The sequence below is a fragment of the Notamacropus eugenii genome, chromosome 6 (assembly GCF_028372415.1).
Source record: "Notamacropus eugenii isolate mMacEug1 chromosome 6, mMacEug1.pri_v2, whole genome shotgun sequence".
Lineage (NCBI taxonomy): Eukaryota > Metazoa > Chordata > Mammalia > Diprotodontia > Macropodidae > Notamacropus > Notamacropus eugenii.
This window is the reverse complement of record NC_092877.1, coordinates 15,933,594-15,949,114: the sequence shown is the minus strand read 5'-3', so window position 1 is coordinate 15,949,114 and position 15,521 is coordinate 15,933,594. Positions and strand designations below refer to the sequence as shown.

Genomic DNA, 15,521 nt, shown 5'->3' with positions numbered 1-15,521 from the left:
CAGTCACTCAAGTTTACATTCTAGGAATCATACTCTACTTTTCACTATTTCTCCTCCCCAGTATCTAATCTGTTGCTAGGGCTTGTCAGTCATACCTTTATAACATCTGTCACCTTTCCTTTGATACTGCTCTCATCATTTCATGCCTGGACTATTTCAATAGTCTGCTGGTTGGCCTTCCTGCTGCAGTTTCTTCCTCCTTTAATCTATCCTCCACTCAGTGGCCAGAATGATTTTCCTACAGTGCAGGTCTGACCTTGGCATTCCGCACCTTAATACATTCCAGGGGCTTCCTTTCACCTCCACATCCTCTGTTTGGTTTTCAAAGCCCTTCATAACGTAGATCTCATACACACACACACACACACACACACACACACACACACACACACACACACACACACACACACACACCCTTTCCAGTCTTCTTTACTCATCTCATGTATCCTGTAATCCAGTGACATCAGTCTCTTTGATGTTTCTTGAATGCTCTCTGCTCTATCCCCCAACTCTGCACACTTTCTCTATTTCTCATGCCTGGAATTCTCTCCCCCTATGTTTACACCTCCTGGTTTCCCTGGCTTCCTTCAAGTAACAGCTAAAACTCCAGAGTCCCCCCTCTTTCAATCACCTCCAATTTGTCCTGTTTATATCTTTTTTGTACATAATTGCTCACATCTTGTCTCCCTCATCTTTTCTGTGAGCTGCTTGAGAGCAGAGATGGTCTTTTACATTTCTTTGTATCTCCAACCCTTAGCTCAGTGCCTGACACATAATAGAGATTTAAATGTTTTTATTGATTAACTGACTGAGTAGTCTTTTCCTCACATTTTTTCTTCCAATCTGATTTTTTTAAAAAGCATTTTATCTAAAAAAAATAAAAGGCACTAATGATATTACAATGTTACCCTAAGGAAATCAAATTGGCATCATTATTTGCTTGCTTTCTGTATTCTTCCTTGTTATTCAGGAAAGTGTAAAATGAGGAAAAGAGAGAGAACAAGAGTTATTCTCTTTCCGTCTCTCTCTACCTTTGTTTTTCTCTCTTTCTGACTACGTCGCTGTCTGCCTTTGTCTCTCTCTTCCCCCATTTTTCAAAAGTTTAAATTCTATGCCTCTGTGATCATGGCATTTATCTTTATGTAAGGGTATGGCTTACTACCACTGTTCTCTGTAACCACTCTTTCTACAGACACTGCATTTGTAGGAAAGTGAACCTCCCTGTTTTTAGGAGTCATGTTTTGTTGCTACTGTTTTATTTAATTTTAGTCAGTGCCTTTGCTTTAAGCTAATTGTATCCATTGGCTAACTGTTAATGGGAAATACTTAGGGAAGACTTATAATTTTTAATGTTAAAAGTAGTCATTTGCAGGGTACCACCCTCTATGTCCTCAGCCTATGAGAACAAGTACAATTTTGGGGGAATATCCTAGAAGGGATGTTATACCTAGGATTAAAGATTTAGAGCTGAAAGAGATCTTAGAGCTTCCTTCAGCAAATGAGGAAATTGAGGTGCAGAGAAATTTGTCTTACCCAAAGTCACCCAGATAATAATTTGTAGTGCCAGAATTTAAACCCAGTTTTTTTTCTGACTCTAGATGGAGTGTTCATTCCACTACACCATATTACTTCCTATTGATGAAGCATATAAGATTACTAACCATTAACTTGGGCAAGAACCACGATTAAGGGCAGATTTTTCCTCCTAGGAGCTTGGCATTTGGCATGTTGTTTTCCATGGGATTCTTGGGAAGTGTGATTTTCAGTAACTACAAGCTCCTTGAGGGCACTGTTTTTTACTTTGTTTCTGTACCCTCAATTCCTTACACATTGCCTTGTACATAAGACATGATTAATATGTTTGTTAAATGGGATTGTATTGGTTATAGGTGCAGAGGTGACATCAATAGAATTCACTTTGCTCATCACCCAGTCTAGAAGTGTTTATTCTTGAGACCAAGAAGCTAGTTTGTCCCTGTTTCCTTGTTTTGCATGACTGGTGGTGGTGGGTGGACACTGGACCATGACGTTATTTCTTATTCTATTGGGAAAGCGAGTCAGGACACACTACACGTTTGTTGTAGTCTCTTTAGCCATCACTGATTCACCAATTATCACCCCAATGGCAAGGAGGGACCGCCCTCAGTTTGTTTCTCCTCACCCACAGTTCTCTAGCGTGGCTTCTATTTGTATTTCATGCCTCTTGGACAAATGAAATGAAATTTTTCCCACAAAGGTCCTTACCAACCAAGGATAATGAGACTGACCAGTAATGTAATCCCCACTGAAGACCAAACTCTTTTCATGCCTTTCCAACCAATGGAATTCACCACTACCCCCCCTCCCCTGGGTGTTTTGCAGCCCTTTACTTCTGTGAATGAGACAGTATCCATGGGAAATGATGATCGAGTCACACACACTGTTATTTATTCATCCGGCGGCAATTTGGAGGCTGTTGCTTACAATTAGCTGCTCGATCTTAATCATTATTGTCCTTGGCCCCTGGAACACTGTGTCTTTTGGAGACCACTTTTCCGGTATTCAGATGGCCTACTTAATTAGACAATCAGGACTGTCTGTGCTTAGGCTACTGGGAAGCTGAGTAAAATCTGAAAATTCATTGCCATTTTGCCTCCTGTCTGAAATCAACCCAGCATATCCCCATTTACCCTCAATCCCTAAGTGACTGGAGAGTATCTGAGTGGTCCCAGGTACCTCCATAGCAACTTGACTACCAAGAAGAATATTCCCTCAGAAAATTATGTCTAGACTTCTAATCTCTCATGACTTCTGATTCTTATAGTCTTTACAGAAATTGACCCATGAAAAAAGAAAGCATCTCCCACTTCTGCACCTTTGCACACAGGCTATCTCCCTCATACATGGAATGCTCTCTCTTCACACTTCTACCTCTATGGTATCCCTTGGAATTCAAAGCTCCATTCAGGTAGACTCTCCTACTGGAAGTCTTTCTTGATACTCCTAGTCATTAGTGAATGATGATTATTTCCAACCAAAGACTATTTTTCATTTAGTTTGCATATTCATTGCATTTATTTATGTATATATTGGGACGCTCTCCTCTTTCGCCTCACTCCAGTATTATGTAAGCTCCTTGGAAGAGGGGAAACTTTTAAAAATTAAAAAAAACTACTTTTTTTTAAACTAAAAACTGAAGAATTTTTAAAAATTTGTATCCTAAGCACCCAGTAACATGATTTACATAGTAGATAATACTTAAATAAATTTAATATTGTGAATTTGAAGACTTTATATTTATTCTCTTCATGTTTTATCCTATGTATGCTTATATTTGTCATTGGTGCCTTCCCCATTAGAATGTAAAATCCTTCTCATGAGGGACTATTTTGTTAACTGTATTTGAATCCTCCATACCCAGCATAGTGCCTGATATATATCAGGCAATTAATAAATGCTTATTGATTGAGTAATGAAGATATTGAGGCTTGGAGAGGTCACAGAACATTTTCAATTGCTCAATTTATGCATGTAGTATCAAGGTCTTGATTTGAATCCAGGTCCTCTGACTCCAGTCCAGAACACCGTGCCACATTTGTATTAGACAACCAGGTGCCTATATATATATATGTGAACCGCCCAACTGCCAAGGATGACAATGGCAATAAATACTATAAAGGTACAGTTAAGTGTGAGAATATAAACCAAGTTGCAAAGATTTGAGGGGGTAAATCATATGAAGGCTTCCTGTACAGTATGCTTATATCCTTAGAAAAGAGAAGGGACTTTTATGGAGTCACCAACAGGAAGGAGAAATGGTGAATGACCCTTAATATGCCAATGGGGACACAGAGAACCAAGAAAGGAAGTCTCCATTCACCTATGCAGTGAGAAGTCAGAAAAGGCAGCCTGGCAGGGAGGGTGACTGGGAACCCTGCTCATTCTCTCTTTTCTCAGCTGCTCCCCTTCTCATTCTCTCTTTTCTATATCATTTTTCTATTTCCTTCTTTCCCAGTGGGGAGGGATGAGGTCATCCTGAGCTAAGGGGGCTCAAGGCTATCCATCAGAAGTTGAGATAGGCTGTCTGCCTCCTCCTACCACAGGCAACAACCTCATATGTGCCTCCTGCCAATAAGTCCTCTCTTACTGATCTCATCTGCCAAAGACAAGAGTAGGAAGTTTATGTAGGCACCAGACAGAAAGAAGCCCTTAGGAACTCAAGGACCAGTTTGACTTTTTTATTACTAAGGGACCACAAATGCTTTTTCACCTTGGAAAAATACACAGAATGCAACTACATAAGAGGCAAATGGTTCATAAGGCTATTTCTTTTCATCTTATTATTGGGCAGAAATTATATTTGTTCCACAATACACTGTCTGGTAAAATGTCTCTACTACCTCACCTAATCCAAGTACTGGACTTGAATTTGCATCATGTCTCCAACACATATTAACTCTGTGACCCTGGGTAAATCCTAACCTCCCTGTGTCTCAGTTCCCTCAACTGTAAAACAAGAGTGTCAGGAAAGACGGTCTCAGAGGTGTCTTTCAATTAGCTCTCTATGATGCTGGTAATATGACTATCTTATGCATTACCTTGATGTTTGGAAGTAGCTTTTTCTGGAACCCATGTGTCCTCTGCTTGGTCAAACTGGATTTATTATAGTCCCCCAAACATATCCCCTGCTTTCCTACTTCCACGCCTTTGTGAAATTCGACAATCCAGCTAGCATTTATTAAGTATCTACCATATGGAAGTCACTGCTCTAGAACCTGAGGCTACAAAAACCAAAAATTATGTGGTCCTTGACCTCCACAAGCTTCCATTACATTGGTGGGGAGAGCAAATGAATAAAACACATATACAAACTTATTAATACAAAGTAACTTTGGGTTGGGACAAGGGAGAGAACTAAAAATTAGGATGATTGAAAAAGACTGCAGGCAGGTAGTAGCATGGAAACTGAACTTCAAGGCTACTAGGGATTCTGAGAGGTAGGGGTGGAGTGAGGAGGAAGGAAAGCAATACAGGAAGAAGTCACTAAAGTGGGAAGCAGGATGTCATTTAAGGAAAAAGCAAGTCTGAAGAAAATGGAGCTTCTGTGAAGAGGAGGGAATGTGAAATAAATCTAGAAAGAATGGACTGCAGCCAGATCTATACCTTCCTTGAATTCCCTTTCTATCAATTTGGTTGTAGGAATTGGGTATGTTGAGCCTAGAGAAGAGAAGTCTTGGGGGTTAGAGGAAGATGATGTCTATCTATATATTTGAGGGTGTGTTGTGAGGATGAGGAGGGGGACACTTGCTCTCTTAAGCCCCAGATATCAGAACCACGAACAATGAATGGAAGTCATGAAAAGGTAGATTTAGGCTTGATGTCAAGAAAGACTTCCTAATAATTTTCTTTTCGGTTGGATCTGACTCTTCATGACATCATTTGGAGTTTTCTTGGCAAAGATGTGGAGTAGTTTACCATTTCCTTCTCCAGCTCATTTTACAGATGAGGAAACTGAAGCAAACAGGTAATTGATTTGCCACACAGCTAGTGTCTGATACTGGATTTGTACTCAGAAGGTTGAGTCCTCCTGACTTGGGGCCAGGTCCTGTAAGCACTGTGGCAACATCTAGCTGCCCTCCTAATAATTAAAGCTGTCCAAAGTGGAATGGGTGGTGAGTTCTCCTCTTTGGAGGTCTTTGAGCAGGGGGTGTACAACTAATTGATTGATCTAATGTAGTGGGGATTCTTTTACTTATGGGTTGGACTAAACTTCCTTCCAACTCGAGTTCTATGATTCTGTAATTCCTACCCGTCATTCTAGATCCATCTCAAATGTCATTTATACTACCAAACCTTTTTCTGTTTCCCCTATTAGAAAGAGTCACTCCTCATCACAAGTAATAGCACTATATAATATACTTCTTATGTCGTGTTTTCATTTTCAATTTTGTTTTATGGTCACTTGTGTGCACATATCTTATCTACTACTAGACCATAAACTCCATGAGGTCAGGGATCATCTGAGCAAGCACTGTGGAACACACAAAGATGATGTTCTAGTGAACTAAATGATCTTTTTTTTCTTTCACTTATCTTGCCATATTTTATTAGAAGCACTCCATCCCTGGCCAAAATCTTGTCATTCCTATATTTTAAGTCATGGTCTAGAAACTCAGATCTAATTCTCAGATGCCATATTCTTAAGCTAACCATTCACTTCTCAAGTCCAAATCAAAATCTGAATGGGATTGTGCCTCTTTTGGATATCTTGGCTCTGCTATTTTATTACTTACGTGAGCATGGCTAAACATTTCTCAGCTTTTGGCCTCTGTTCCCTTATCTGTAAAATAGGGAATTGGACTAGGTTACATATAGGGTCTCTTCCAGCTCCAAAATCTATGAATATGTCTTCTGAGAAAAGTCTGCCTAGAGTCTGGTCTTATGTTAGGTTCTACTCTTAGCTACTTCCCAGTACAGTGGTTCCTGTGTACCTCTCATCCTGGTCAAGAAATCAGTTCTGTCCCCAGTCTCACTACCATCTTACTCTTTTCCCCCCAAAGATTATCTGTAAAACACTGATGCCACAAGCAGTTAAATGAGCAACAATAGGCTGACAGACATCCCATACATTCAATGAATCAACTCTGATTCTCAGTGAAAGAAGTAAAGCAACTAATTAACACAGGGACACAGTATTTCTCAAACCTGGCATCATGATGGCCCTGTGTGTATCCCCAAATCCAATTTCTCCTCTGATCTTTTCACTTAGTACTTTTAATAACCCCATTTTTCAGGCTTTCCCAGACCACAATAGTTTGCCTAATCTTCATGCCAGATGCATTCATATTTTCCTTTTTCCACCAATTCTATTATGACAATTACACTGGCTATGTCTACTTTTCCTTTAAGCCATACCTTCTGTGTCCCTCACTCTATCTGTATGAAGGACATTCTATTAATCAAAGGATACTCAATTCCAGCTTATTCAATGCCCAGCAGGAGTCAGAGATGCCAATTGGCTGAAGGGACATAGAAGGTTTCCTAAGTGAACTCTGGCCTGTATTAAGCCCCCAAGTCCCTGGGAAAGTCATTGTACAACACCTAATTTGTAGAAACCTGTGCTGTTGCTCTAACCCCTTGTCCACAGATTCACTCTTTTTCTGGCTGCCAAGTTACCAGAAGTAGGGGAAAGGATCTGTCCATGGTCCATTTGAAGCTATAATGTGGTGAAACCAATAAATGATGTTGCTAAAGGAAAAGATGACTCACCTGAGAGAACTTAGGACAGTTTGCATTAATCCCAGGTATTCCTTGGCATATTACTCATCTCCCCATGATTTTAGAAATGACTGCCCCCCCCCTTCCCAGGGGCCTTAGTACATGACCACAGCATCAACACTAATGCTTTAGAGAAAACCCCAAAGTTCTTAATAGTCTCTGCTGATGAATAATATTGGCTCTCACTTAAAAGCAAAAACATAAATTGCACTGAGTTCTGAACATTCTTTTCTTTCTCGCCTTTGGGTGAGTCTGCTGGGAAACTTTTAGATGCTCTGGGAACTAAATGAGTCCAGAACCGCCATTTTGCCTTAATTGGTGGAAGTCCCCTGGATTTGTAAAAAGCCACATTGGAGACTGAGATGGAAACATTGTGCCCCCAGATTTAGTCCTGCGGAATTAACCTTCATTAGGATGCAAAGCAAAACTCAGTCATCAACTGGGCCAGGCAAACAAAGCGAACATGGAAACTGGAGCAGAGTAATGCATCCTTTTCACCCCAAACTTTCAAAACAAGATTCCGACCATTTACTTGGGAACTCCATTTTTTGTTTTCTTGTCCCATACAAAAGAAACAGGAAACTAAACTTCAGAGGAGAAAGGGCCCCCTATTCCCTTACATGGTGGGCCAGGGTGGCTGGTGATTGGGGAGGGAGGAGGGGGACTTTGCTTGAGTGGAGAGAGGTTGGCAGAGAGAGAACTGAGAAGGCCCAACTCTGTACTCCAGTGTGACCCCACTCTAGCTGGCATTGAAAGCACCCTGGAGAAACAGAGGTTGGCTTTTTTTTTTACCAGCAGTAAGAGAAGTTGGGGACAGTACCCAACTATGGGATTCCAAAATTATGTGTCCACAATGTTTACAACATCTAGTACTGAAACAATTATTAGACTATCCTCAACTTTCTCTCCCATGGACTTCAAAGACTACATTCTTCAAAAAAGAAAACTCTTATTAGACCAGGAGGAATACTTTTAAAAAGACAAATGTTGTAGGTAAGCAAGAATGAATGGTAGTTTCCAAAATGTTCGATTTTCTCCAAATATCATTACATTGACTCATGATAAGAACAACTTACCAGAAGAGAAATAAATGATTGTGAAAAAAGGGAAACAGCTAGGTTATTTTAAATTCAGCTGATCATAACTAACACTGCCTAAGTCTGGAAAGGGACCACCATTTTAGAGAAGTGGTTAATGGGACAAGGCAGCTTTTAGATTACCATATTATTTAGTTGAGTGAGCAAATAAGTGAATGACGACTTAAATCATTGTGTCTGCTAGACTGGGAAATGAACAGGGAATATGGAACTCTCAGTTCAATTCTGGGTTTTGCCACCAAGTCACTGAGTCACCTTGACCTTTCTTTGCCCTTGTTTCTTTACCTGTGAAGTAGAAATTCGCTAATAGACATCACAGAATCATGACATTTATAAATTCAAAGGAATCTCAGACAAGACCATAAACAGGGATTCTTTGAAAACAATCTGGATTTTATTCACCTCTTGCATAAATGATCTTTATGCAAACTAGTAGCAATATCTAATATTTATATACATCTTTCTGGCTTGAAAAGCACATTATATTCACCTTCCCCTTTGATTCCCACAACTACATCATGACTATCATATAGATATTGTTTAGGGGATTTACCTTTGATGTTTCTTTCCCCCTGCCCTGAGTTTTCTGGAAGTGATCCAAGAGAACAGTGAATCTAGAAAGGAAAGCCTGGATACTCTAGACCCAAAGTCAAGCGCTGTCTGACAACTTGCTGGCATCAGTTGCATCTACTTTACATTTATGTGTTTACGTACATTGAATCAGCTATTCCAACCCTCTCATTTTACAGACGAAGAAGTTGGGACCCAAATAAGTGAAGTGATTTATCAAAGGTTCCATGGGCAGTAACAGACAGATGAAAAAAGTCTAACCCAGGTTCTCTGACACCTTGGTCATAAGTTGTACTCTTTCCATTGCATCATCTGTGATCTTATTCCACATGTGAAGCCTTCTCTTGACTAACACTAGCAAATCAAGCCAACTAGTCTTTATTAAACATCTACTATAAGCTAAGCACCACACTAAGCAATTCAGATGCAAAGAGAGGGTGAGGTTAATCTGTCTCTCAGGAACCTCATAGTCTAATGGTATAATAGGGAAGCACTGATTAAGACTATAATTTGAATCTCAGTTTTTCTATTTATTGGATGGGTGAATTTGGGAAAATTCCTTCACGTCTAGCATTTACATGTAACTTGGAGGTTTGCAAAGCACTTGACACCTGTTATCTCATCAGATCCTCACAACAACCCTAGGAGGAAGATGCTATTCTCATCCAAGGGTCACACTGCTTGTGTCTGAGGAATGATTTGAACTCAGATCTTCCGGACTCTATAGAGTATAGCAGCATTCTATGCATCACACCACTTTTTAAAGTCATAATACATGCTTGTGAAGTATTAAATGCCTGTGGTGATCATGTTACTCCCCTATTTCTCTTTTAAATCTATGAAAGAGAATATTGACAGGCTTTACAAATATTAAGGATCTGTCTCCATGAGGTTTCTAGAAATATTTTATATATATAAAGTCTCAGAATAAAATGTAAATAAGTATTTTGCTTTTCTATACCTCATAGATATATGCCACAAGTTTGCTTCTCCCCCAAAGCCTTATAAATACACAAGACAGCAATCTAATGTAAATGTATTCCTTTCTACCCTCCTTTCCTTCTCATCTGCCAAGTCAGCTAAGAGCACTGAAATTTTAGCAGTCATCAGTAACACCAATATCTGGCCCAGAGGAACATAATATCTGAAATTTTTTCATGAGTTTAAAGAATGATACAGGGAAAGGACCTAAGAAGTCCTTTAGAAACACTTCATTTTACACTTAGCAGGTGTCTAGAAAGGCTATAACCATTGTTGAAAAGTATGGAACATTATCAAGCTGGGAACTTAGGGTGAGTTTGCCATGGACCCTAATAAATTGTCTCTGAGAGCAGTCCATGGCTAACTAGTTGTAAGTAATTCTGTTCTAGGCTCCAGCCATGTGCTTACTGAATCAGAACCTTTGGCTCTTTTAAGTTGGAAGGGACCATCTCAAGACTCAAACAATTGTCCCATACAGTGGCCATTCAACCTTTGTTTGAAAACCTTCTGTGCTGAGGAGCTGGTTGCCTCCAAAAGAAACAAATGCTGCTTTTATATGACAGTTCTAATACTATAGAAGTTTTTCTCCCCCTTATAGCAAGGCTAAATTTGCCTCTCTGAAGCATTCATCCATTTGCTCCTTCTCTCTAGGGCCAAGAAAATCAAAGCTAATCCCTTTTCCACATGATACCCTTTCAAATATGTGAAGACAGCTCTCCTCTCTCCCCTAAGTTTTCTCTTCTCTGGGACAAGCATCCCCTGTCCCTTTAACTCAATCTTCATATTGCAGTATCTTAAGGTTCTTCATGATCCTCATCACATTCCTCTAGATCAGGGGTTCTAACTTAACCTGGGGTCCATGAACTTGTTTTTGAAATTTTTAAATAATTCCTTTGTAATCATATGTATTTTATTTTATGCATTTAAAAGCTCCATTCTGAGGAGGCCCTAAGCATCACCAGACCGATAAAGATGTCCATTACACACTCAAAAAAGGTTAACAACCCTTGCCTTGACTTCATATATATAACAGGTATTGCATTTCTTCCCTTCTCAATAGATAGGGGAGGGGATTGAGGAAAGGAGAGAATTTGGAACAGAAAATAAAAATAGTTTAAAAAACCTGCCTTGGCTCATTTCCAGATTATCAATGTCCCTCCTAAAATGTGACTGTAGCAATTTATTTTGGACTGGACCTGTCATTTTATTGATATAGGGAGATCCTAGTCAGGTTTTCCTTCACTAACACAGACCTAAACATGTTTTTCAAGTTACAGTATAAGGAAGTTACCTGGGGCCACCAAGAGGTGAAGTTGCCCAAGGTCACATAACCAGAATATATCAGAGGCAGGCTGAGCTTTTTGACTGTGAGGCCATTAAGCCAGTTGCCTCTCCTGCTAATGTTCCTAAGGAGTCCCTATCCTAATGCTGGGGACATGAGCTCTGCAGTTCTGTGCTATATTCAGCAGCTTCCCCTTCAGAGAAGTGAAGGAAAAATACAGTTGAGAAAATGTTTAGTGTCCGGATCTAGAAAAGGGTAGTGAGAATCTGCCATGACCTGCAGCCCAATGTTTTGCCAGAAAGGAAGAAGAATTTCTCACTTTTCCAGAGGGAGAATTAGAAACAGCAGGCAGCTTGGGAGTTGGAGCATTTGTTAGGGTGGAATTCCACCCTTTTGTCTCAACTCTTTGCTTTTGCAGACAGGAGTTAACTGTGAAACAGCAGCCGTTCTCAGAAACTTGGGGTCAGCCAGAGAACTCTCTTGCTTCAATAGACAAGCCAGGCTATGAGTCAGGCAGCAGGTGCATAGAGAGGGCTTTAAGGTTGAAATAGAAGGATGTTGGTGAGCTCTGTCTGGGGCTTAGTCCCATGTCACCTGCCCCTATTTCAAGCTACCTTCCCCTGTCTCTGCCCACTGTTGACTCTTCTGTTGTATTATTCTCTAACTGTTCTGTTACCATATGGAATATACCTAATGCACTCCTTCCCTCACACAGGGTGGGAGCTCATTGAGGGTAGTACAGAGATTTATTTTTGCCGCTTTGTACTAGACACAATATGGTAAATCATATTTAGTCAATGCCCGTTAATCTCTTAATTTGATTCACTCTGGTCCTATTCTGGCCCATATTGACTAGCTACAATTTTAATCTAGAATAATAATAAGCTTAGAATTTAGTATCTTTGAGCTGCTTCTCACTAGAGGTAGAAGGAATCTCAGAAGTCATCCAGACCAACTCCATGATTTAATACATGAGAAAATGGAGGCACAGGCCAAGTTAGTGATTTGCCCAAGTTCATATAGATAGAAAGCATTAGGACTGAGATTTGAACTCAGGTCCTATGACGACAAAGTCAGTGCTCTTTCCCCTGTGTTGTTGAGTTGCTTCAGACTCTTCATGACCCTGTTTGAGAGTTTTCTTGGCATTGCCTTCTGCAGCTTACTTTACAGATGAGAAACTGAGGCAAACAGGGTTAAGTGACTTGCCCAGGGTCACACAGTCAGTAAGTGTCTGAGACAATATTTGAACTCATGAAGATGAGTCTTCCTGATTCCAAGCCCAGTGCTCTATCCACAGCACCACCTAGCTTTCCCCTGTACCACTCAGTATAAGCACTCCTTGAGACTAGGATCTGGGAATATTCAGTACCCTTTTATCACTCTTTGCCACCCATGTGACACCTTTGCTCAAAGATGGGGTGTTGAACGATCAGATTCTGGAGTCATACTCACGACTTTCACAGTGTTTCCCAGTGTAGCCTGCCAGGCAGGCACACCGATAGGATCCAGCATTGTCAAGGAGGCATGTGCCATCGTGGAAACATGGAGATGAAGAGCAAGCTGTAAGACAAAAGATAGGGTAAGCCAGTGCTTATACCTGGGTAACGTACTTATGCCTGGAGTCTGGGTTCAGGTTTTACAACTGTCTCTTAGAAGCACTGGATATGAGAGAAACAATGATTTCTCTCTCATACTAGTAACTATAGTATTGAGAACCAAGTTTTTCCTCTTTTCTACTTCTCATCCTTAGAAATCAACCAATGTTAGGCAAAGACTTACCTAGGGCAAGATTTAATCAGATAATAAAAGAAATTCTAAGTTTGGGCTAATGGGTACATCCCTGCTTATTGTGTTTGCACAGATAAGTCTGAGAAAATGTGGATTCTTCCTTTTGTCAGACAGATGATGTGAAAATTGACGAGTCTCTGACTGAGATTTAGGTGATCCAAGTCATATACCCCAAAACCCTCATTGGAATATAGCACAGCCACCTCATTATAATATTCATTCTCACATTAATTGTTAACCAATCAGAGTTGATTGCCACCCTCAGGAATATCTACTCTTCCAAGGGTATATAAACTGTGAGCCCAGCACCATGAGGGATCTTTGGTCTAAGACAAAGATGGCCAAATGAGCGTCCTTTTAATAATAAACATACTGGCATTATTAATAAAATATTTAAATGACCCAGAAATTATATCCTTCCAACTTTTTAAATATCACAGCTGGGAGGGACTATATTGAGTCCATCAGTCAATAAATTTATTATTACACCTACTATGTGCCAAATACTCTGTAAAGTGCTAGGATTACAAAGAAAGGAAAGAGATTTTTCCTGTTCTCAAGGACAGTCTGATGGGAGAGACAACATGTAGACAGCTATGTAGATAGATAGACAGACAAGAAGGAAGGAAGGAAGGAAGGAAGGAAGGAAGGAAGGAAGGAAGGAAGGAAGGAAGGAAGATAGAGATAACCAACAGAGAGGAGGTTAGAATTAAGGAGATTAAGAAAAGCTTCCTGAAGTAGGTGAAATTTTAGCTGGTACTTAAAGGAAGACAGGAGAGCTAGGAGGCAGAGATGAAGAGAGAAAATTTTAGGCATGGAGAACAATCAATAAAAAGACCAGAATCAGGAGATGATATGTAATGTATAACAGCAAGGAGGTCAGTGTAAAGGACCACACAACATATAAAAAGAGTGGAAAGGTAGGAAAGGGCGAAGTTATAGAGGGTTCTGAATGCCAAACCTGGAGAAGAGAAGACAGAGGGCTGTCACATGGTAGAAGAATTAGATGTAATTATCTTGGCCCAAGTAAGTTGAACGAGGAGCAATGGAAAGCAGTTGGAGAAGTAAAGTTGGCTTTGATGAAAAGAAGAAATTCCTAATGATTAGCACTGTGTAGTGAAGCAGGTTGCCTCTGGAGGTAGTCGTTGCTGCCTCATGGGAAGTGTTCAACCAAAACATGGATGACCACTGGCCAAGTATGCTGTAGAGGAGATCCTTGTTTTGGGTACTCATGGAATAGATGGACAATTAGGTTCCTTTCAACTCCCATGTAACCCTTAAATCTATCTAGAATGTTCTCCTGACTTGCCCCTACCTTCTGGCTTTCCTGGCTTCCTTCAAGACTATGCTCCAATTTTACGTTCTGCACGGAACTTTTCTGAGTCCATACACTTACCCCCTCCCCATATTAATGTCTTCCATGTGAGATTACTTTCCAGTCTCACAGCTCATATCTTACCTACATGTACAACTTTTCACACATTGTCACCTTCATTAAAATGTGGGGCTTCTCAAGGGCAGAGATGGTGTGTTTGCCTTTATATCTCTGGTACTTAGCACAATGCTTGGCATATAGTGTCTAATAAATGCTGGTTGACTGACTCTGCTTGAGGTTAAACATCCCCAGATCCTTTGACTGATCTAGATTTGAGGGAATGATGAAAGAGAAACAGGGGCGAAGAAGGGGAAGACCCTCTGCCACCTCCTCTCCCTCTTATGGAATACTTACTATGAAACTCTGATAATGTGACCTGAGTGTAAGTTCCTAGGTGGGACTTATTCGAAGCCAGCGCTAATGGTGGGATCAATCAGCACTGGTACTTGGGGAGCTTTTCTTTCTCACTGATGAGCTAAGCAATCGTTTTCCGTGCTTACTTAGGTTGCTGTTGACAACACAGCATGAGACATTTTAATGAGGCCGAGAAAAGGGAAGGAAGGTATTCAGGGAGAAATTTGTTTGGGGTACAACTATAAAATGCCATGTTCATTTTAATTCTCTTTACCTGTAATCTCTTCAAAGATGGCATGGAATCCATCAAAGTTCTTAGAGCCGTCTGACTGGAAGAGGATGTGGAGGGATGACCCAGTGCTTTGAATGGGGGCTGGCCGCTCATTCCCACAGAAGCGTTTGATTATCCTGCTGTCACTGTTGTCCCCATCCCGGACCTCAACATAGTCATACTGGCACATGTAGTCAAATTCCAGGCTTAACATAACAAATCTGGAAGCAATTACAGGAAGGGGAGAAGATGACACTGGAGGCAACATTGAACAGGACCAGGGGATTTATAGGTTCATGAGGCTTCAATAGTAAGTAGTCACAGGAACATAGATTTACCCACTGACGGGTACTTATTCAGTGCCCATAATTGTCCAGGGATTGCCCTAGTCCCTGGGATTCAAAACCAGAAAAAAACAGTCCCTACTTTCAAGAATCTTCATTTTCCTGAGGAGATAGCATGTATGTATATAAGTACACACATGATAAAGACAAAATATATAAAAGGTGATCTTCCCCCACAATGAGTAGTAGGATGCTGACAGCT

The 15,521-nt window shown here is 40.4% G+C and overlaps 1 protein-coding gene across 3 annotated transcripts in view; it reads right to left on the bottom strand.

Moving 5' to 3' along the window:
* Positions 1-15,521, bottom strand: part of PAMR1 (peptidase domain containing associated with muscle regeneration 1) — a 101,338-nt gene that overhangs the window by 30,887 nt on the left and 54,930 nt on the right. For all 3 annotated transcript variants that reach the window (XM_072619151.1, XM_072619153.1, XM_072619152.1), the window contains exons 5-6: positions 14,979-15,196; positions 12,640-12,747 (exon numbers count right to left, since the gene is read on the bottom strand). In XM_072619151.1, the coding sequence (XP_072475252.1) occupies positions 12,640-12,747; positions 14,979-15,196 (326 nt within the window). The remainder of the gene's footprint in view (positions 1-12,639; positions 12,748-14,978; positions 15,197-15,521) is intronic.